The sequence below is a fragment of the Chanodichthys erythropterus genome, chromosome 18 (genome assembly GCF_024489055.1).
Source record: "Chanodichthys erythropterus isolate Z2021 chromosome 18, ASM2448905v1, whole genome shotgun sequence".
Taxonomy (NCBI): domain Eukaryota; kingdom Metazoa; phylum Chordata; class Actinopteri; order Cypriniformes; family Xenocyprididae; genus Chanodichthys; species Chanodichthys erythropterus.
In genome coordinates, this window is record NC_090238.1 from 4,349,402 (window position 1) to 4,371,302 (window position 21,901).

The 21,901-nt window shown below is 38.5% G+C and overlaps 2 protein-coding genes across 2 annotated transcripts in view; both read right to left on the reverse strand.

Annotated features, from left to right (window-relative positions):
- Positions 1–2,536, reverse strand: part of tiam2a (TIAM Rac1 associated GEF 2a) — a 133,200-nt gene extending 130,664 nt beyond the window's left edge. The window contains exon 1 of the mRNA XM_067368406.1: positions 2,463–2,536. The gene's annotated coding sequence lies outside the window, so the exon portion shown is untranslated. The remainder of the gene's footprint in view (positions 1–2,462) is intronic.
- Positions 1,273–21,901, reverse strand: part of scaf8 (SR-related CTD-associated factor 8) — a 48,517-nt gene continuing 27,888 nt past the window's right edge. Inside the window, exons 3-20 of the mRNA XM_067368410.1 lie at positions 14,772–14,816; positions 13,976–14,137; positions 13,719–13,875; positions 11,940–12,067; positions 11,685–11,861; positions 11,522–11,601; positions 11,312–11,432; positions 11,085–11,216; positions 9,367–9,476; positions 9,079–9,272; positions 8,742–8,842; positions 8,204–8,317; positions 7,959–8,115; positions 7,724–7,854; positions 7,312–7,450; positions 5,786–5,851; positions 5,441–5,665; positions 1,273–3,981 (exon numbers count right to left, since the gene is read on the reverse strand). Coding sequence (XP_067224511.1) covers positions 2,477–3,981; positions 5,441–5,665; positions 5,786–5,851; positions 7,312–7,450; positions 7,724–7,854; positions 7,959–8,115; positions 8,204–8,317; positions 8,742–8,842; positions 9,079–9,272; positions 9,367–9,476; positions 11,085–11,216; positions 11,312–11,432; positions 11,522–11,601; positions 11,685–11,861; positions 11,940–12,067; positions 13,719–13,875; positions 13,976–14,137; positions 14,772–14,816 — 3,744 coding nt within the window. The 3' untranslated portion in view covers positions 1,273–2,476. The remainder of the gene's footprint in view (positions 3,982–5,440; positions 5,666–5,785; positions 5,852–7,311; positions 7,451–7,723; positions 7,855–7,958; positions 8,116–8,203; positions 8,318–8,741; positions 8,843–9,078; positions 9,273–9,366; positions 9,477–11,084; positions 11,217–11,311; positions 11,433–11,521; positions 11,602–11,684; positions 11,862–11,939; positions 12,068–13,718; positions 13,876–13,975; positions 14,138–14,771; positions 14,817–21,901) is intronic.

The window sequence follows — 21,901 nt, forward strand, 5'->3', positions numbered from 1 at the left end:
ATGAACACAATTTAAAGCACAATAATGCTCACTTGATGCTTTAGAACCAATGTCTTTTCAGCAGACTTGATTAAATCGATTGATTCAAATGGATTCGTTTTTTTTTTTTTTTGAAGCATGAAAATATTGGTTGCATGGACTAAAACAATGAGAGAATATTAAAAATATCTTGATTTTTGTTCCAAAGATTCTTCAGGAACCCAGAGTCTTGTGCGTTTGGAATATTAGTGTGAGTAAATGATCATTTTCTTTTCTGGGTGAACTATCCCTTTAAAGGTTCACACAATGAACATGTTAATTGCATGTGCGCCACCAGTTTTCCACTGTTTTGTTAAAGCATTTCTGTCTGCCGGTCACAAAATGGTCATGCTTTATTAAAATACCATATTACTGACACACTATCTAACATTCAGTAATAGATGAATGTCTCAGGAACTTCAACTACCCAACAGAGAAATATATTCATTTCAAAATTGCACAATGAAAATGACTTCTGTTTCAATGAGCAAGTCAGTTTTTAATCAAAACTGTGAGTGCCTGACTTAAACTTCAGGTGATTAGTGAATTGGACACTTTAATATATTTACATAAAATTAGGCAGCAAACTTATTTGTATAGTGGTTTAAAGGGTTAGTTCACCCAAAAAATAAATTTCTGTCATTAATTACTCACCTTCATGTCGTTCCACACCCATAAGACCTTCGTTCATCTTCAGAACACAAATTAAGATATTTTGGATGAAATCCAAGAGGTATATGACTCCTTCAGAGACAGCAATTTAACTACCACTTTTTAAAGGTCCAGAGAGGTACTAAAGACATCCTTAAAACAGTTGAAGTGACTGCAGTGGTTCAACCTTAATGTTATGAAGCGACAAGAATACTTTAGTGTGCAAAAACAAAACAAAAATAACTTTATTCAACAATATTTTCTCTTCTGTGTCAGTCTCATATGCTGTTTACATCCAGTGCTTCCTCGTCGCTTCATAACATTAAGGTTGAACCACTGCAGTCACGTAGACTGTTTTATCGATGTCTTTAGTACCTTTCTGGACCTCGAAAGTGGTTATGTTGCCATCTATGGAGGGACAGAAAGTTCTTAGATTTCATCAAAAATACCTTCATTTGTGTTCTCAAAATGAACGAAGGACTTAAGGGTGTGGAACGATATGAGGGTGAGTAATTAATGACAGAAATTTCATTTTTGGGTGAACTAACCCTTTAAAAGCAAAGCAGGCAGCATACTTTCAATTAGCTCAAAAGGAAGCTACTGTCACAATAATAATTAAAAAAAAACGCATAAATTTGCTTTCTAGGTTTTTTATTCCTGAAAAATGACTCTGTACACATCTACTTCACAATATTAGAGAAAATAATGGTGGTTAACATTCTATCAAGTTCAGGGAGAGCATTTGTGTCTGAGTGTTTTGTGTGATCAAACACTAGCAGTGAATTCTGCAGCAAAACCCGGTGAAGATTACACATCTGAGTGTGAGCTGTATCAAAACTGATGTGTGCATGACATATTTCCAATGCTTTCAAGACTTGATGCGGCATGCAAAGCTGCTCTACTGGGTAAAAGACGAAGGAGATGCTAACCTCACAGCACACACACACATCTGGTGGCCGCCCAAAAACTTTAGATCAGTTCACAGCCCAAACATTTCACCATTATCACTTGGCTCGTGGCTTTAATGGTTTTGTGTGCAGATGGTTTCTCTCCTCGATACAAAACACAGTCCTAAAGAATTTTTTAACAATCAGAGCATGTTTATTTGAAACCAAAACATCCATTTTTCCTTTGATCGCCTTTTCTGAGCACATGTATTTCCATAGAAGTTTGAAGGAAAAATCACAGACATTTAATATTGGGATAATACATCGTAGTTTAATCTTCTTCTTCTTTTTTTTTTGTAAAGGTTCCTTTCAAAGCAACTAAAACTCAGTACTGTTCTCACTGTATTTGATGTACGTATATTCTGCTTTAGAGACAAGAAGCATTGGACACCACAGAAGCATTCATGTCAAACTTTGCAGCTGCAGTGTTGAAAAGAAAAGACGAAACAAGCCAGTGCTGTTTTCAAGTATTCTGCAATCAATCCAAAGGACAGAGCCAGAATCCTTACACTCTTCCATAGGAAGGTCAAACCTCTTTCCCCCCTGCATTTACAATTAGGCTAGATAATATTTTGGCAAGCAAGTGTCATGATGACAGAAAAAAAACACACCTAGTTTAAAACAATGGGGTTGCATTAAAAACTAAAAACAGGGAATAAAATAAAATATTAAAATCCCACCTACCATTTAGATCCTCTAGTGTGAGCCGCCTAGAACGCACATACATTTGAAGCTTGAGAGGTAAGAATCATTCATTAAGGTGTCTGCTATCATCTAGCGAACCGAGTGGGTCCTGTGAGAGCTTTCAAAACGATTACAGAGATGACTATACAAAATGATCTTTACCTACTGAGTGATGATTATGTTTCCTCAGTGTCAGTTTTCTCTAGCTCAGGTTCAGTCTCAGCGTTCACCTTTGGCCCAGTCTGTTTAGTGTCTGCATCCACAGGTGAGGAAACACACATTTCTGGGGTCTTCTCTTCCTTCGAGGGCTCGTTAGCGGAGGTGAGGGATGGAGAGGGGCTACGAGAGGGCTCTGTAGCAGTCTGGGACGCGGGCTCTGAAATGTCTAATTGAGGTTTTGAATCCGCCTCCGTTCCATTGACAAACGAAGCTTCCTCCTGCTCTTGAGTACTTGGCGACTCTTTAGGGGGGCTGAGTGACTCTGGTTTCTCTTCCGGTTGCAGTTCAGCATCTGGTTTCGGTTCCGTGTGAGGCTGGTGTTGGGGCACCGGCACCGGCGGCGGAGACGGCAAATTATTTTGCGCTTGTTCCTGTGCTTGAGGCTGAGCGAGCAGGGGGGTCGGAAGTGGGAGAAGCGGCTGAGATTTGGGTTGAGGAAGCAGCGGTTGAGGCTGAGATTGCGAAGAAAGGGGAGTCCAGCGTTCCCGCTCTTTGTCCTTCTCGTTCTCCCTCTCCCTGTCGCGCTCTCGTTCTCTCTCGCGATTGCGCTCTCTGGCTCGTTCGCGATCCCGATTCCTGTCCCTCTCCCTTTCGCGTTCTCTGTCTCGCTCTCGGCTATGACGGTTGCCGTTCATTTCGCCCCTGAAGTCCATGTCCCTGTCGTCTCGGTCCTTCTGCCTTTCCCAAGGTCTGCGCCGATCGTCGTAGTCCTGGTGCATGTTGGCGTTAAAAGAAGGCCCGGTTCCACGATTCCAAGCAGGTCCTGATGAATTTCCGCCACGGCCGTCGAAACGACCCTGAAAGTTAGGGTTGGAGCGGTCCTCCTGGAAACCCTTCGGAGGTCCGGCAGACATCCCCCTCATGTCTCGCTCATCGAAGTCCCCCCTGGGTGGCCCCCAGCGACTTTCTGTTCTGAACCCTCCTGACATGTTTTCTCTTCTACCCTCTCGACCGTCGACTGCTCTTGGAGGTCGTTCGAGTAAAGGGGGTCTGGCGGGCACAGGCTCAGTACGCATCTCCAAAGGAGGGGTCTTCAACAAGCCCGTGCTCTGCTTTTCTGGCGGTGGAAAGCGATAGTCCTGATCTCCCTCTTGTTGGCCACCTACGTCTGACCTGGGCGGTGTCTCATTATTGGCCTTGGCCAGACTGTCAGGCCCAGCAGATGAGGGGTTAGGCGCTCTTGCAAAATTGCCCTCGGCGCGGTTGAATTGCTCCATTTGAGAGAACGGAACCCGAACACGGGCTTGGGCTTGAAGCGAGGCATCCAGGACGTTATTGGCCTGATGAGCAAGACCTGGCTGCATGAGCAGGGGGAAGCGGCCGCCGGGTCCCTGGAGCAGGTTGGGCCGCAGTTCCAGGGGAAGCAGCCCTGCCATCCTCTGACCAGAGAGAGGGTGTGTTAGAGATGCAGAGGGGTGCATACCCAGCAGACCCATTCCACTGCGCACTGCGTTATGCATTCCTGACAAAAGAGTACAAGGATAAAAATGAAAAGGAATCTTCAAAAGTAATCCCCCAAAAACAACATAACAGTAGTTCATACAACATGTGGTTATATTCCATGACAAAGTCGTTATTTGCTGAGCACGTTTGCATGCACATCCTCAAACAGACGATTTTTAAGCAGTCAACACAAAAATGAAATTTCTGTCATTTATTCCTCACCCTCATATCGTTCCAAACCCCTAAGACCTTCATTCATCTTCTGAACACAAATTAAGATATTTTCCGAGAGGTTTCTGAACCACACAAAGGCAGCAACATCATTGCACCTTTCAAGATCCAGAAAGGTAGTAAAGACTTTGTTAAAATAGTCATGTGACTGCAGTGGTTCAACCTTAATGTTATGAAGCGACAAGAATACTTTTTGTGTGCCAAAACAAAACAAAAATTACTTTATTCAACAATTTCTTCTCTATCCTGTCACTCTCCTACACTGTTGACATTGTAAACAGCATAACGCGTCCATGTTCTACACCAGAACGGCGGCTTGTTATTGGCCGACTCCTGCGTCGACATCACACGCATGCGTCGTGCTGCTCACGTGACCAGCGTCGGTCAATAATGAGTCGGTGTTCTGACGTACAACACGGAAGCGCTGCACTATGTTTACCATGTCAACAGCGTAGGAGACTGACAGGGAAGAGAAGAAATTGTTGAATAAAGTAGTCATTTTTTTGTTTTGTTTTTGCACACAAAAGTATTCTCTTTACTTCATAACATTAAGGTCAAACCACTGCAGTCACATTAACCATTTTAACAATTTCTTTAGTACTTTTATGGACCCTGAAATTTGGAATGACTTTGCTGTGTATAGGGAGGTCAGAAACCTCTCGGGTTTCATCAAAAATATCTTAATTTGTGTTCTGAAGATGAACGAAGGTCTTACGGGTGTGGAACGACATGAGGGTGAGTAATAAATGACATGAATTTCCATTTTTAAGCATAAAAGGATTTGACATGGCTACATTTTCCAAACTACCCTATTTCGCCTGGCATGTAAAAAGCCATAACCTGTGTTCTGTTTGTTTTTTTGAAGTGCACATGACAAATGAAACACTTGGGTTGGATACACGGATGATACACAGTGACATCAGTACTGAGGATTTACCTGATTTTTTTTAAGTCTAGTAAATGTACTCTTGAGAAGCTGGTTATTTCAGCTGACTTTTGGTAGTACTGATGTGCATGTAAACATGCTCACTGATAATGATCATCTCTACCAAATCTCTAAAATATCATTTAGATTCTGAAACAGATTTGGTATACAGCACAAGTCCTATGAACTGTCATTGTATTGCTGCAAGATTCAACACAATTCTCCTTTCGTGTTCTACAGAAAAAAAATAACAGCATACCGTGTTGTAGATGCACACGACTTGTATTCATATTAAGTAAAATGTGCTTATAAACCCATTTACCTTGTAGTGTTATCTCAGAAGCGGCCTCCATAGTTTCTGCAGACTGAGGAGGTTTGTCTGTGCTGCTCTGCTGATGCTGTGCTCCCACAGGGTTAAAGACTCCTGCCCCGGGCATTGCTGATGGCATAAAACTCCCAGGAATAGTACTGGTGGGAGGAATCATGGCTCCAAACGGAGAATCTTTGCTGTTCTCTTGAGTGGTTGGCAATGAAGGCTGCACTAGAGCTATAAAGGTGAGAGAGAAGGTAAAACGGCAGTTTAGGAGCTTGAAAATTTGACCTTAAGGAAAGCACTTTCACAAAAAACATTACAGGATGACTTATTTACAGAGGCTGTTTAACATACATGTCTGAGCTGAAGCAAGACTGGTTCCAACTGCTGACGGTCCTACTCCTGGTGTGGCCATAAAACCTGTGAAAGAGAAATTTACACTTAATATTCAACATTATAGACCTGACTGTACTGACGCTGTTATACGAGAACTGACTTTTTTTTTTTTTTTGCAGAACTGCTTTATAGATTAAATGAATTTAACCCTCTGGTATTGTTCATTTGGGCGTCACACTTGTGTGGTTCAAGTTCAAAAGTGTCTGAGCACCTGAAATGTAACTTTTTCATTTTTAGTAAATTCACTGTAATATATCTTTTGTTCAATGATATTTTTTTCTTTTGTATTTTGAGAGAATTTCATGGTACTAATTAATATTTATGCAATAATTATGATAATGTTTCCCATTGAAAATAATAAAAAAAAAAACTATGACTTATTATTATTTATTTAATTACAGTTCAATTAAAGATATATTTCATATTAAAATAGAGAAAATGCCTTTAAAATCCCATTTTTGAAGGCAGATTAGTGCCATCTGGTGGGAGTAAAAAAGAAAAACATCAGTAATGTCATGGCGTGACCACTAAATTCCTATGTAACTCTACATGTAAAATAAATTCTTTGTTTTCTCTTTTGTTTTTAGACATAGGGTGTATTTTCACATTTTTACCTATTTCCTGTTCATTTCCTATGGCGGTAATTTCTGCTCAACACAAATATGACTATTTTATGACCATTTAGGTTTTTCAAACCAAGTCCACAATTTTTTTCCTCCACGGCCCTCATTTATCAACAGTGGGTACAAAAGGTTCTATATTTTTGTCCTACGAATGAAATTTAGAATGTGCCCAAGTACAAAAAAAATATGTATTTATCAAACGTGCGCACGCAGCTCTTGTGCACACGAGTAAGCATTCACTGTTGATAAATCCCACATGTGCGTAAGTAACATGCTCGTTCAGGTTCATATTCATTAGCATTCTGAAACGCCTCCAATGAACCATATATATGGTGACAACACTTCTCTTTAAAAATCACGTGATTGTGTTCTTTCCTCACCGCAATAATGTCAAAGAGAGCAATCTGTGCCCTCTCCAAGCAGATTAGCACGATGACAAGGACGACAAGGGGGTGAGTAAATTATCAGGAAATTTTAATTCTGAAGTGAACTAATCCTTTAATAACTGATGATCTTTACAATGAATCAACACTGAACTGACTTCAGGTGAACAACAGCCGAAATGCATCATTTTCCTGTTTATCACTGTAAAACTGCTTTAAAACAATCTGTATTGTATAAAGCGCTATATAAATAAAGGTGATGTTACCTTAAGTCCATTAAAATCATATTAAAAAAAGATACAACTTTTGATTTTAATAATTTATTAAGAAATGCTGAAACTAACATTAACAAAGGTTCATTAATGTTTTGGAAGTATTTTTCATTGTTAGTTCATGATAAATAATGAAGTTAACTAATGTCAACAACTGGAAATTTTATTAAAAATCTATCATACTGAATGTTGAGGTTTGAATGTACCTGGGGGAGGCTGTGAGGCGTTAAACCCTGCCCTCAGAAAGGGTGGAGGAGGACCAAACCCTGGTGGGGGCACTGCCATGGTGACAGGGAAGGATGGAGGCACAAGGCCAACAGCAGAGACCGTCTGTGCCACTGGAATCTAAACCACACAAAGACATCCATGATAAGTAAACGCCAAGTCATTATTAATTCAGATGTCTCCACACCTCATGGAGCAAAATGATGCAATGGTAGTATGTCTTATATTACTTTATGTGGGGTTTGAATCAACAACCTTCAGTTACCAGCCTAAATCTTTAATGGCTACACCACACCTTCCCTAAAATCTAGCAATTTAATCAGATGTAACCTAAACATGTGTTGTTCCATTAGTCAGGACATTTTCAGGTCTGAATTGATGCTAACATCATACCTGCATGGGCATCATCGTAACAGGCTGTGTGAAGGCCTCACTTGGTGTGCTGCTGGTTGTCCTGGTTTCAGCTGTAACAGCCTGACTCTGAGTCTCTTTAGCCGTCTCAGTATTCCTCTGGGATTCCCATTCTGCAGAGAGAGAAAAAAAAAAAAGGTTAAGTGCCGAGTATAAGAATAAATGGATGTTACACAATATACAATTTTCAGATCCTAAACGAGGAAATACTTCTCACCGTTGTTGACGGTCTCCTGGTCAATCATGCCTCCCTCTGCAAAATCATCTAGGTCATCCAGTTTGACCTTCTCCCATGGAATATAAGTGACCCCAAGGTCCACATCCCAGAACTGCTTGTACTCCTGTTTCACCCCTTTGTTGAGGGCCCAAGCGATCTGCAAGCAACGCAAAGTTTAAGACATATTCCCAAAAGAAATTATAGAACAATGCAAAGATAAGTCAGCGAACATTCTTCACACATACTTTGATGACCTTTGAACCAATTTTGTAGGAGCCCGTGCTCAGTTTCTGAAGAGCACGGTATGCATCCTGACGATGGACCATACAGATGTAAGCACAGCCTCTGGGAGGAATCATCTGGAAAAATAAATAAATAAAAAGCATTAAAAACTCCTGAGGACCTACAAGCTGTCCTAAAATACACTCTTAAAAATAAATGCTCCAATTTTTTTTTTTTGCAGTGATGCCACAGGACCATCATTTTTGGTTCCCCAAAATAACCTTTCAATCAACAGTTCTTTAAAGAACTTCTTTTTTTGGAACAGCAAGGTTCCATAGATGTTAAAAGCTATTCATGAAGCCACAGATGGCAATAAAGAACCTTTATTTTCAAGACTTTACTTCAAGTTTTAGGCTATTTCTAATAACACTTCAGCAAAAAAAAAAAAAAATTGTATAGATTCCAAAAATGCCTCCTGGCCAGATGGCACAACTGCTCTAACTAAAAATAAACTAATCTAAGGAGCTCTCAAGTACTCAAATTTACAAAAACTCAACTCACGTTGATAGATTCAATCTGACCAAACTCTTCGAAAAGGTTAGTAAGATCTTGTTGGGTGGCCTTCTTGTCCACTTGACCAACCCATAGGGTAGTGCTGCAAACTGAAAGAGGAATTGGGAAATTAACATGCATTACAGATGTTGAGGGCAAGTAATAAGACAAAATTTTAATTTTTTGGTGAACTATCCCTTACTTTGAGTACACAGGTTTAACAATGCTTACCATCAACAAGTTAGCTTGTACACAAAGTTTCAACGTATTTGTATGAAAACTTGACAGACTAAACCTCTTGAACATGACTCTTATAAATTCAGAAAGCATAATGTAGACCTCTTACCACTAAGAACCTTTGAGCGGATAGGAGGAAGTCCTTTTTTCTGCCGTTCCTTTTCTCTTTCCCGCGCTCGCCGCTCACTGGAGTAAGAACGGGAGGACTTCCTCTTTCTGTCCCTTGATCGAGACCGCGATCGCTTCCTGTGTTTGCGCTTCCGAGACCCTGAACGAGATCTTGACCTCCTTCTCTTAGGTGACCTGGGAATAAAGAGGTTTTCACGAGAGAGCTCTTTACCTGTGGCTGAAAAAAGGAAATGAGGCAAGAGCTATTTAGCAACAATGCTACACCAACCTGGACCGAGATCTTGAGCGTGTCCTTGAACGGGTGCTGCTGGTTTTCTTCTCCTCAGCCTCAAAGAGCTCCTCATCTACAGTATCCTGTCCCTCATCAATATCCATGTCCTGCAAAATGCACACATGAAAATGGTGCTTAAACTGTATGCTTGTCACCTCGCTTACATTAATTAATCAGTGAGTGTGACAAACATCCAACAGAAAAAGGCTAGAATGCCTTCTCTGTAAACGCAAACACGTCCCAGGATTGATCCGGGAATGGGAACCTAGAAACATCAGAGATCAGTCCTGGAACGCACCCTGTGTGAACAAAACACCCTCCAGGCATTACGTCATTTCTTGTGGTGTTCCTCAAGGCTCAATTTTGGGTCCTCTATTATTTAACCTATACATTATTCCTTAAGCTGGTGTAATTAACCAGTACAATATTTCATTTCACTAGTACACAGACGACATGCAACTATCTTTCACTTGCAGCAGATGCCCACAATTCAATTTCCACACTACTGGACTGCAGAGAGCATAAAATTGCGGATGTCCCAGAACTTTCGACTGCTAAGACAGAGGTACTTGTTATCGGTAAAGACATGCAAAGAACATATATTTCTCCACATCTTGACTATGACTAAAAGCCAGTAATCAGGCCAAGAACTTAGGAATCATGTTTGACAGTGATCTGTTTTAAAAAACATTAGCATTGTTACTAAAACAGCATATTATCACCTCAGAAACATCTCCAAAGTACGTGATATTCTCTCCCCTTCTGACAATGAGAAACTTGTTCATGCATTTGTCTATATTCATGCATATGCCTATATTGACTACTGCAACAGTGTTTTTGCTGGGTTACCAAAGAGCTCTATTAAACACATACAAAGAGTTCAAAACGCAGCTGCACGAATGCTCGCTCTAAAACTAGAAATCACATTTGTCCAATATTCAGATCCCTTCACTGGCCTTCATCAAGATCCTCTTATTAGTTTGGCCCAATATACGTTTTTAATTTGTTGAATAAATACACTCCAGCAAGATTGCTCCAAACATCAAATAGTCATTTGTTGGTTGTGCCTAAGACATGGCTAAAAGTTTGTCAGTCAGCCTTTAGTTATTTCCGTCACAAGCTATAAAACTCTCTTCCTGACAACCTACGAGCCATCGACTCGCTGTACACTATAAAAAATATCTCAAAACACATTTGTTTACTAAGGCCTTTTCCTTGACTAATTTTATTGTTGTATTTTATTATCTTATTTCTTTGATTTTATTTTTTGGTATTTATTTTTTTTGTCTTATTTATATGTATTATCTTATTTCAATGTGTATGCATGTTTGTTTCTTTCTTTGGGTATTTCTATTATGTAAAGCACTTTGTAAACACTGTTTTACAAGGTGCTATATAAATAAAGCCTTACTTAAAAGGCAGGACCAATGCCTTAAGGGATGTGTCGTAGTGATGACACTGAAGCTGCAATTGTTTGCCAGATTAGTGGAACAGCACCCGAAGTGCTAGTTTATCATCAAATCAGGATGTGTGTGTGAACGCATGCACAGATTCCAGAAAATCACTGGCAGTGTGAATAAAGCAAAATCAAACGAATGCATTTTCTGGAATCTCTGTGTGAAATGGGCTTTAATGAGAAACCAACTTTAAACTACTGCCAATACATGACTACCATAGACTTTTCCTCCCAACTACGGCTTGATATGTGATCTTACTTGTTGTTGGTTATCAATGGAGTCATCCATTTTTGCTTCTTGTTCTGGGAGCTGTGGTGGGGCACTGCTTTGGCCAGGAGGGGCAGAACTTTCAGGACCAAAGATGGCATCCTGGCTCTCCATGGTCATGGACTGTCAAAAATAAAGTGCATTATTTAATATCAAGGTATGAGAAAGACTTAGAATCATGATTCTTTCTTTACATAATGTGTTAGAGCTCTAAGTACCTTCTGTTGATGCTGCTGGTGCTCCATTAGCTGTTTCTGAAACTGCTCAAGGTTTTGCTGCTGAAGATGCTCGGCCAGCTGATGAAATATTGAGCTATTGATGGAATCTGACACCACAGGTCTGAGAGAGACAGTAAGGGCATGACTTAAAAAATAAACAACACAAGGAACAGCTTTTTTTTTTTTTTAAATAGCACACGAAGAACATACAACTGAGATGACGTAGAATCTTTCTTGGAATCCTCGCTGTGTTCCGACTCATTCCCGAAATCGAACTGACCCAACAGCTTCTACAACACCACAAAAAGTCCAATAAGAGAAGAGATACTTCACAATGGATAGTGTTATGCAAGAGTTAAACCAAGTCTCTGACCTTGTTAAAGGATGAAACCCTCTGTTCCAGCGGGTTGAGCGTGTTGGCTGCTGCGGCCGCAGTGAGCTGTGCGGTCAGGGCCTGCAGCTGCACCACCAAACCCGCATCCAGCGCCTGCAGCAGGGACGGCTGAGGCTTCTGCTGCTGCATCTGCAGGCTCTGAACCAGCTGCTGCAACTACAAACACACACATACACACCTGTCAGAAATACAGCTGTGCAGAGAACAGAGTTTTCAGTGGATGAGAAGTCTGACCTGCTGGCCCTGAGGACTTTGTAAGATCTGGGCAACCGCTGCCACTGTGTCTGTGTTGGAAATCTGAGATGCCCAGTCCGGGAGACTCTGCACTATGTTGGCTGGAGTGGCTGGAGTTGCAGGAGTTCCTTTACGAAGGAGGAGAACATTTTTATGTATATTTGTGCAGTCACAGATAAACATAGAACAACATGACTTTTAAGCAAGTTGTAATGCTCAATTTTTGCCTCAAGGTGTCAGCAAAAACTAGATGATGCTAACAGCTTTTTGAGTGGTAGGGCAACCTTATGTGATTGAAGGGTTGACATACTGAAAAAGGGGTACACGGCACGTAAACACAATAAGGACACGTGCATGTACAACTGTGGAGCAGAGGACGATTGGTTGCATATGAACATTCAGCCCTTCTTTAGTCCCTCAAATGTTATACTAGTGCAAACAGATATTTTTCATTAAAGGATGGACATATTAGTAAAAATAAATTGTATTAATGTCAGGTCTACTGTGTCGGATTACCAATTTGGGCAATTCATCTGACAGCTCTATTTTGATTTGCTAAACTTTTAAAATAAACTTCTGGAAAAGACTGGTAACAACCCTTGTACTACCATTAGTCCGTAATAATTGGTTCATTTCTCCTGTGGAGTACGTGGAAGTCAGATGTTCGTGAGTGAAAACATGGACACACTGGAGAGCTGCTTTATAGTAGAAAATGTTTTTGTATATTGGGTCAAAAAATGAAGTTGTACTTCTGATGAAACGAGACACTGACATTTTCATGTTTAATATGGTAAAGCTGCTTGATTTTAAGCAATCTACTGTATAAAGTGCTTTATAAATAAATGTGACGTGACTTTACTAGTGTGCCAAATTGCAGAGCTCGTACAAACATACCCACGTGGCTATGATGATCAAATGCTCGCTGTTTTCTCTATTTTGTTGTTTATTTTGTTATTGAAAGTGTGCATCACATATTTACATATTCATCTAAACGTTGTTCTCAGCAGAGTGGACGGCATCAGATGATAGCCAATTCTGATCAGTTAAAAAATGCTTAATTGGCCCATGATACCGATCCTTGGGATATCCCTAATACCAAATTTACACAGTGAAGACGATGCAGTGTTTTTTCCCTGCACATTTGAGTACTTTATAAAATGTATGCTGTATTTCTGATTTCTAGTGCTTTTAAGGTAGGTCTGTTTAATTTGTGTCTTTTCTATTACTTGTAATTAGTTTCTTTGTTGTAGTTATTTATTTTTTTACTTATGTTAGTTAGGCTAGTATTACATCATGTGTATAATTATTAGGCAAGTTGATTTTCTGATTTTCTAGAAATGTGCTTGAAAAAAAAAAAAAAGGTCAGATTTTCCTAATAATTCTGTACACGGTATAGTGATACTGAAATCTGTGTTTCAAATTTTTATATCATAACCCTTTTTAAAGCAAAAACTACTGCATTGTGATATATATTATCATCATCATAAAATAAAATTACTCGTATCAAAATATAAGATTTTGGTATATATTCCAGATTTCCTGGAGGAAGGAGCAAAAAAACAAAAACAAAAAAAAACAAAAAACACAAAAAAGGGTATTTTTTCCAACTATTTTCAGACTGATTTTTCAGGGTAGATGGGTGGGTAAATGTGTGGGGGGGGGGGCTGACTCCAGTCAGTGCAGTGATTTCTCTGAATGTAAAACCTGTTGGCACTGCAGTGCATTGTTTCACAGGGGAGAGGATGCATTATTGTGTATAATGCATGGTGTATAATTTACCAGGAGTAGTGCTGTTGACAGGTACAGCACTGCTGGCAGAGACGGGCGTGACACTGGGGGGTGGGAGCCCTGCTGCCATATCCAGTAGAGGCTGGATGATGTCACTCTTAAAGACACTGTTTTTCTGCCACAGATTGAGCACACGGACAATCTTGCTCTGCAATGCAAACATCGAAACTGGGAAATAAGCAAAAGGGAAAACAGCCTAGACAAGAGCTTCATCATCTGATTACAGTGACGTGACAAAAATAACACACCTTGTCATCCGTCGGGCAGCGGTAGAGGTTTTGGAACGTGTTAATGATGTTCTTACTAAAGCGTGGAGCGAAAACATCTTTCTCTTGACCAAACTGGTGACGAGACTGCCGTACAATGGAGTCGATGACATACAGACCAGGGACTTTGTACTCAGGCTTGCACTACAAACACAAAAGTGCAAGAAGTAATGAACAATGGAAAAGAGTGCAAAGGGTCCAGGCTCCAAATACACACATATTATATAATTATTATTTTTTTTTTTTAGAATTTACAAGGATAAATCACACCAAGCTCTGAGTTAGGAAGCTCTTTTTGTGAATCAAAAGCTGTACTCTGTGTGCTCAGGGAATCAGTCTGAAACAACACAGTGCCTGTGCTCGCAATGCTGTAAGCAAGCTACTGGATGCGCAAAAGGCATTTTCACACAAGGCTGACATATACATGGATTGGTGCACTTTTGTTGGCAAGTAAATCTTTTGTAAGATACTTTTAAGATCTAGTGACATTCCGGATTCAAATGGTGAAGAGTTTTCTGCACAAATAATACTTGAAAATTGTGCAAAGGAAATTACATGGAGGTATTTTCATGTATGTTTAAATAATTCACGCATTAGCAAGTTAAAGTTTTAACGCTATTAATTAATCTTTCATTTCCATGTAGGACATGTAATTTTTTATTTTCATAAATATTACATTTTAGGCACACTTGAGCTCCCTCTAGGCATTTTCCAAACTCTGTAGAAACTCAGAATATCTATTCATTTATTTCACATTTGCAGGATGATAAGAACTAACCTTTTGAATGAATTTCTCCACACTTTGGACCACATGTTTGTAGAACTGAAAAAGATCACAAAAAGAGAGAGGCTCAACCTTTAATGTTAAGATTAAGATGCACATATGCATTAATTGATCAATTCACATCATTTCACATAAACAATTAAATAAAGACCCAGAGCTGGACATGTGAGAAAGGACATTAGCAAACATATGTACGTATTCAATGGAAACAAATTCTCAAACTGTTTTTCCGTAACTATCTATTTCATATTGGTTAGCTGACAAACATAAGTGGACCATAAAGATTGTTTTTTCAACGTATGCTTTAGGGAAAACATGTTTTAGATGCTTTTACCACTTCTATACATTTTGATTTCACTTGCTCATTTATCACTGGTGTGATAAATATATTATTTTGATAACACTTCAGTATAGGGAACACATATAAACTATTAACTACGACTTTTTCCACAGTCAATTTACTGCTTATTAATAAATAGTAAGGTAGTTGTTAAGTTTAGGTATTGGGGGGTATTTAGGGATGTAGAATATGATCATGCAGAATAAGGCATTAATATGTGCTTAATAAGTACTAATAAATAGCCAATATCCTAGTAATATACATGCTAATAAGCAACTAGATAAAAGACCCTAAAATTAAGTGTTACCACATTTTTAAAAGAGCAAATGTTCCATATAATCTCAATTAATGTCATGAAAAGAATTCAAATACAACCAGATAAATGATACATAAAAGTAGCTTTAGATTAATTTTAACATATAACATTTTACAGTATTAAGATAATGTTTTTAACATATAAAAGGTCTCTGACAAAATGTGCAGTGTTGGGGGTCCTCCAGGAATATGGTTGGGAACCACTGATTTATACTATTCTACATCATTTTTTAATATTAGGTGAACACTTGATGAACTAAACAGTTGAAGATTTGAGAGAAGGAAGTATATTGGGCCGAAAAGCTGACCTGATTTAAAAAAAAAAAAAATATATATATATATATATATATGGACAAGATGGCAGGTAAGGCAACAAGGGATGATGATAAAAGACATCATTTTGAGATCGTGATAAAATTTATGTTGATGATAAGCTCAGGACTAGGGATGTGCAACGATTAATCGCTTGCAAAATAAAAGTCTGTGTTTACGTAATATATGTGTGTGTTCTGTGTATAATAATTATGTATATATAAATATAGACACATTTAAGAAAAATGTTAGATTTATATATAAAATATTTATATTTATATGTAATATAAAATATATATAAATATATATTTATTTAAACATGCATATATTTCTTAAATTTATTCATGTATGTGTGTGTATTTATATATACATAATTATTATACACAGAACACACACATATTACGTAAACACAGACTTTTATTTTGCAAACGATTAATCGTGATTTCACATCCCTACTCAGGACATTATTAATCGATACGGATTACCCTACCAGTGTATTACACAGAACAAATTAACTGACAATAGCCAGCTAGTCTGCAGAGAGCTGGCTAGGGCAAAGTCCACATAAGCGAACATGCATTACCCTACAAAAAAAAAAAAAAAAAAAAAAAAAAAAAAAGATAAGCAACAATTATATGGATGTGGTTAAAATCAGAGATGAAGGTCAGTAGAAGAAAAAAAAAAAAAAGATTTGTTTTTGTTTAGTTAAACTTGAAATTTTAACTTGAGGGGGTGTTTTTGGAACGGCATGTCCTGCACGAGATGCTGCAAAAGACACAAGCACAACGGTCAAACGTATGTGGGAACCGGCCCACAGTGTGCAAAATATGTCGTCACTCGGGTTGGGGTACTTGATACCTGACTCGGAATCAAGTCCGGACTCAAATAAAATTATGAATGAACTTGGACTTTGGATGCATTCGTGTAAACTTGTACTTGAACTTGACATTGACAATTCTTCTAAGTATAGTCAAGTCCACATCATGTGTAACATGAAAGATATAAATTAATAAAGTAATAAACATAAAATTAAGATAAGATATTAATAAACATCTCCCACTGAATCTAATTTGGTAAAGGACTTGGACTCGACAAAGTGGACTCGGACCTAACACTTTTAGTATGTCGGTTCAAACCAAGGTGTGAAATGCAACAAACCTTTTCCATTACATGAAAACATACCATCCCAAAGACACAGTGTATGAAAATGCAGTCCTACTGTTAATTGTGTAGCATAATGATTGGTTTACAATGTTTACATTTTGCAGTTTTTAAATTTCTACCACTAAATCACTTCATAGATGTAAAATCAGTGCATAGTTAATTTTTATCTAACAGTGAAATTTGTGTTTTTTTTGTTTGTTTGTTTGTTTGTTTGTTTTATTTTGTCCGATCTCTGTTCTGGACTTTGTACACAAACCGCATTGCAATCATTTCCCAAAATGTCATATGTTTGGAAATTACAAAGTCTGTAAAAAGGACGTTAACACATGCCAGAGTAGGGACATGCTGAAGACGGACGCAGAAGAGGAGAGCACAGAAAATACTGTATCAGGCACAGCAAGCTCACCGTTCAAGATGCTCGAAATATTGGAAGAAAAATATAATTATTGAATTGGGGGTGGGGGTTCTCTGAAGGGAACTGACTATGCACCACCTACTGACAGAGTGGATTTGCATTTTCATTCAGACCGTCTCAATTTTACAATAGTAACACATTTCCGTCTGTGTAAATGTAAAAAATTTCCATTTTGCAAAAAGGCTCATCCTGACAGCAAGCAAGTCTCCATTACACTTCACAGACCGAGCACCAGCATATGCAAGAGTGTAGAGAGGGTTGAGAGAGAGCTTGTCACAGACACAAGATTGCGTGAGCGCGGATATTGTTCTGTGTGCTCATATCGTGCACGTGCCTAGTTTGTACGTGCACGAGATGCCGCAGAGCAGCAACTGTAAAGGGATTACTGTAATAGCATGTAATAAACAAGTCAAATACTACCTTCTTTTACATTCTACTACTTAACAGTCAGCACTTTGATCGGTCTATCAATTTTAAAACTGATTCCAACAATTTAAACCTACTGTTTTTATTTGTACATGTAATTGTTGTCATAACTTTCAGTTCGCACATCGTTCAGAGGACAATACTGGAATAGCACTTTACTTTTTATTACTTTAAATAATAAATTATTTATTTTAAAATTATTACTTTAAAATACAGATTGTTTTAAATCTGACTAATCAAAGAAATAATTAGCAGACTGATTGATTACCAAATTAATAGTTAGTTGCAGCCCTACAACAAATGCAGGAGTTATATTAACTTTGAAGATGGGTCAGACAAAAAAAAAAAAAGAAGGAAAACCTTAACAGCCCCCAGTATTTATGTTGGCGGAAAACCGCAGAGAGACGTGTTGTATAAACTATTCTCATTACGGATTTGGAAAGATGGTTGCTGCAGGTTGCATTCCCAAATGAAAATTCTAAGTGACTCAAACACACAGCACTTGCAGAGTGGCATTTACTGTGACTCAAATCTGAAAATGAATGAACGCTCCACTCACTGTATGCTCCTGAAACATGCAGCACATCAGACTATATTTATATAATTACAACACTGATTTGATGATCAAACTAAGCCATATCGCATTCTCACAACCACGCGTTGCCAAAATTCAAAAAGGGTCCCTGGTGATTAACAACTTCAATGCTGATTTTTACTTGCATTTGGCGCTTTGAACCCTTGCTATGGCACCATGAACATGTGCAGCGCTGTCAGGAGCAATCTGTGCATGACAACCAAGCCAGTTTTTCCGATTTTAATCATCATACAGTAACCAGTAACCCCCCACCCCAAAACACACTTTTCAGGTGGGAAAAGAGGGACAATCACTACCTTGGACATACAAATGTCTTAAAGGGTTAAATTTAAAAAAATAAATTTCTGTCATTTTCGTTCCAAAAAGACATTTGTTCATCTTCGGAACACAAATTAAGATATTTTTGATGAAATCCAAGATCTTCTGACCTCTCTAATCAGAACCAGGTCCAAAAAGGTACTAAAGACATTGTTAAAATAATCCATGTGACTACAGTGGTTCAACCTTAATGTTATGAAGCGACAAGAATACTTTTTGTGTGCCAAAACAAAACTACTTTTCAACAGTTTCTTCTCTTCACTGTCAGTCTCCTACGCTGTTGACAGTAAACAGTGCAGCGCTTCGGGGTTCTACATCAGAACGCCGGCTCATGGGTTTTGAACGACACTAGGGTGAGTAATTAATGACAGAAATTTCATTTTTGGGTAACTAACCCTTTAAATTACATAGGCCACCACATTTCCCTAAGACACATGAAACAGGCCCAACTACTGGCAGTATTTCACCAACTACACATGCATCAATGTGCAGTACATTTGGTTAGCATGTAACATCTGCATACAGTCAAACCTGAAGAATCTAAATCATCAAAACCCATTTTCCAAATTTTTCAAAAACACAGAATCTTATGAATCTACTACTGAAAGCTATTTATTGTGTCGCAACATAATCATATCTGTGTATTTGACATTATTAAAAACTTTATATCCAATTGTTTTGAGTGAGAGAAACAAGATACACTTCTAGCTTCAACATTATTTGCAGGGCCTGATTTCGGCAAAGGAATGTGGATATTTTGCATAATTTTACATATTCCCGCAGGTATCAAGATTATAAAGCGGGATTTTCCAGCAAACATTTATGCACTATAGCATGTAGGTTAGATGAGTAAATTAATACCAACAGATTATCAGAGTAAACCAGTAATTTGAAAACTTTGCATGATGTAATTTCACAAACAGTGTGAGTGATTCAGCGAGTCTTCTCTCACTCTCTCTCAGCTTAATACAGGGAAATCTAAGTGCATAAATGGTAACCACAGTAAAACTCTTGGTGAGAAGTTCAGTCTTCAGCCCCACTGGTGTGTTATGGCTCGTTTCCACGGAGCGGTACGGTTCGGTTTAGTACAGTACGGTAAGGTACGCAATTTTTGCCATTTCCATTGTCAAAATTTGTGAATGGTACCATGGACCCTTTCGCTGGGGTACCAAGCACAACAGTACCATACCAAAAGGGTGGAGCTACACTCTGGTTGGTTAACAGAGAATCGTCACTTGCGTGTGCAACAAGGGGAAAGACAACAGAAGAGGCGTCACACAAATGTGGTTCAGGCAACACGTGCATTAATTATCTTCACTTCATGTAAGCTAGGCTATAACAAAACAAAATATAAAACAACCCTGCCTCTTTACATTTTCATTTAAAAAATATGAAACCTATTAATGTGTGGTTCAGGCAATATGTGCATATGTACTCTGATTATCTTCACTGTATGTAGCCTACATGTACCTATAATAAAATGACAAGACAAAACAACCCTCTCTTTTTGTTTTAATCAGTTTTTAGTCAGTTTTAATTATCAATAACAACCATTACAAAAGTATAAGTATAAAGTATGAGAAGCTATACAATTAGAAATAAAAGACAAGCAAACAATTCAGTCAAACATACAGCCCACTAAGTACAACGGTAAAGTTAAATAAATATATAAAGTTATGACACTTCACTTTACCCTCAGCCAAAACGATTTTCCCAGGAACTAATTATAAATTCATGAGACAAAAGATTGCCAGTTATACACAAGATGAATGATATCTTGTTTTTAACCACTACAGAGACATCTGAGCCAGCGGCGAATGTCAGAAGGACTAGCCGAGGTACAGCCGCTCTTGTCAGAGTACACAACTCCGACAACATCAGATCAAATTTTCAAACAGGTGCTATCTTTATAAATAAACCACAGATTTGAGCTTTAAACAACTACATTCTCGCCTGAAAAATTTTTGAAACTACATTTCATGACACAATAAAATAGTTTTTAAGTTACGCTGGTTTTCTCCTCTGCTTCTCCGCTTGCTGGTAGGAGCTGCTGCATAGATGTCTGAACTTTGCGTACTTGGTATTCTGAAACGCCAAATGTTGGTGTGCAGCAAGCAAAGCTCGCCATCGTCTTGCAACAGACAGCCTCAAACTGAGAAACAAGAACAAGATCTGCTGTATGTCCTCCATTGTTGTTTACCGTGTCGTTTTCTTCCTTGCGCAAGAATGACGTCGATCACTACTTTTCGGCTACACCACGCCTATCAAGTAAGGGTACTTGTTGGCAGTGGAAACGCAAGCCTGATCAAGGTGTACCATTCTGAACCTTACCGAACTGTACTGAACCGAACCGCTCAATGGAAACGAGTCATTAGTGAGATAAGAAGAGACATACAGGATTCACTGGACTAAAAATAACCTTCTAAAGGATCCAAATAAGGGTTGGGTATCATTTGAATTTTAGTGATTTCGATTCCAATTCCAATTCTGCTAACTGATTCCAATTCTTAGAGTCCCAGTTTTGATTCAAATATGGTAAAAAAGTCAAACAAACATTTATTCTGTGTCGTTTAGCAGCCTAAAGAACTACTAATAAACTAAACTGATAAAAATCTCAAACATTATTAAAGACCGGTATACAGTCAGTAATAGTGTTGTCAAAAGTACTGACTTCAATACCAAGTCAGTACTGAAATTTTAAAAATGTGACGCTTTGAGCGCTGTTGAGTGGATTCGTAAACACCTCTGATTGGCCATTGTGATCACGTGCTCAACATGGGAGCATTGATCAATGATCAATGATGCTCTTGAACAAGCACTTACACAGATACACACGGAGCATTTGAAAGCAGGCGTCTATGAGCAGACCAGTCCGCTCATAGATGCCTGCTTTCAAATGCTCCCGTGTGTATGCGCTCGGTGAAGAGCATCATTGATGTCTATTTACAACATGTTTTTGAAGTGTTCGTCATCGTAGCCAATCACAGACATATTTTATGAGCGTGGACACAATGGCCAATCAGAGGTATTTACGAATGGCATTAGAAAGAAAGCAACTGATCATAGCGATGTGGATATGTTTGCACCAGCTCTGTTCAGCACTTCAGTGAAGATACGTTTATTTAAATAGCACTTTGTACAATAGACTGCTTTAAAACAAGCAGCTACAGTATTAAATATGAAAAAAACAGTCATGGAATGGACTTTGACTTTCAGTTGTTAAATACTTTAGAAATTAA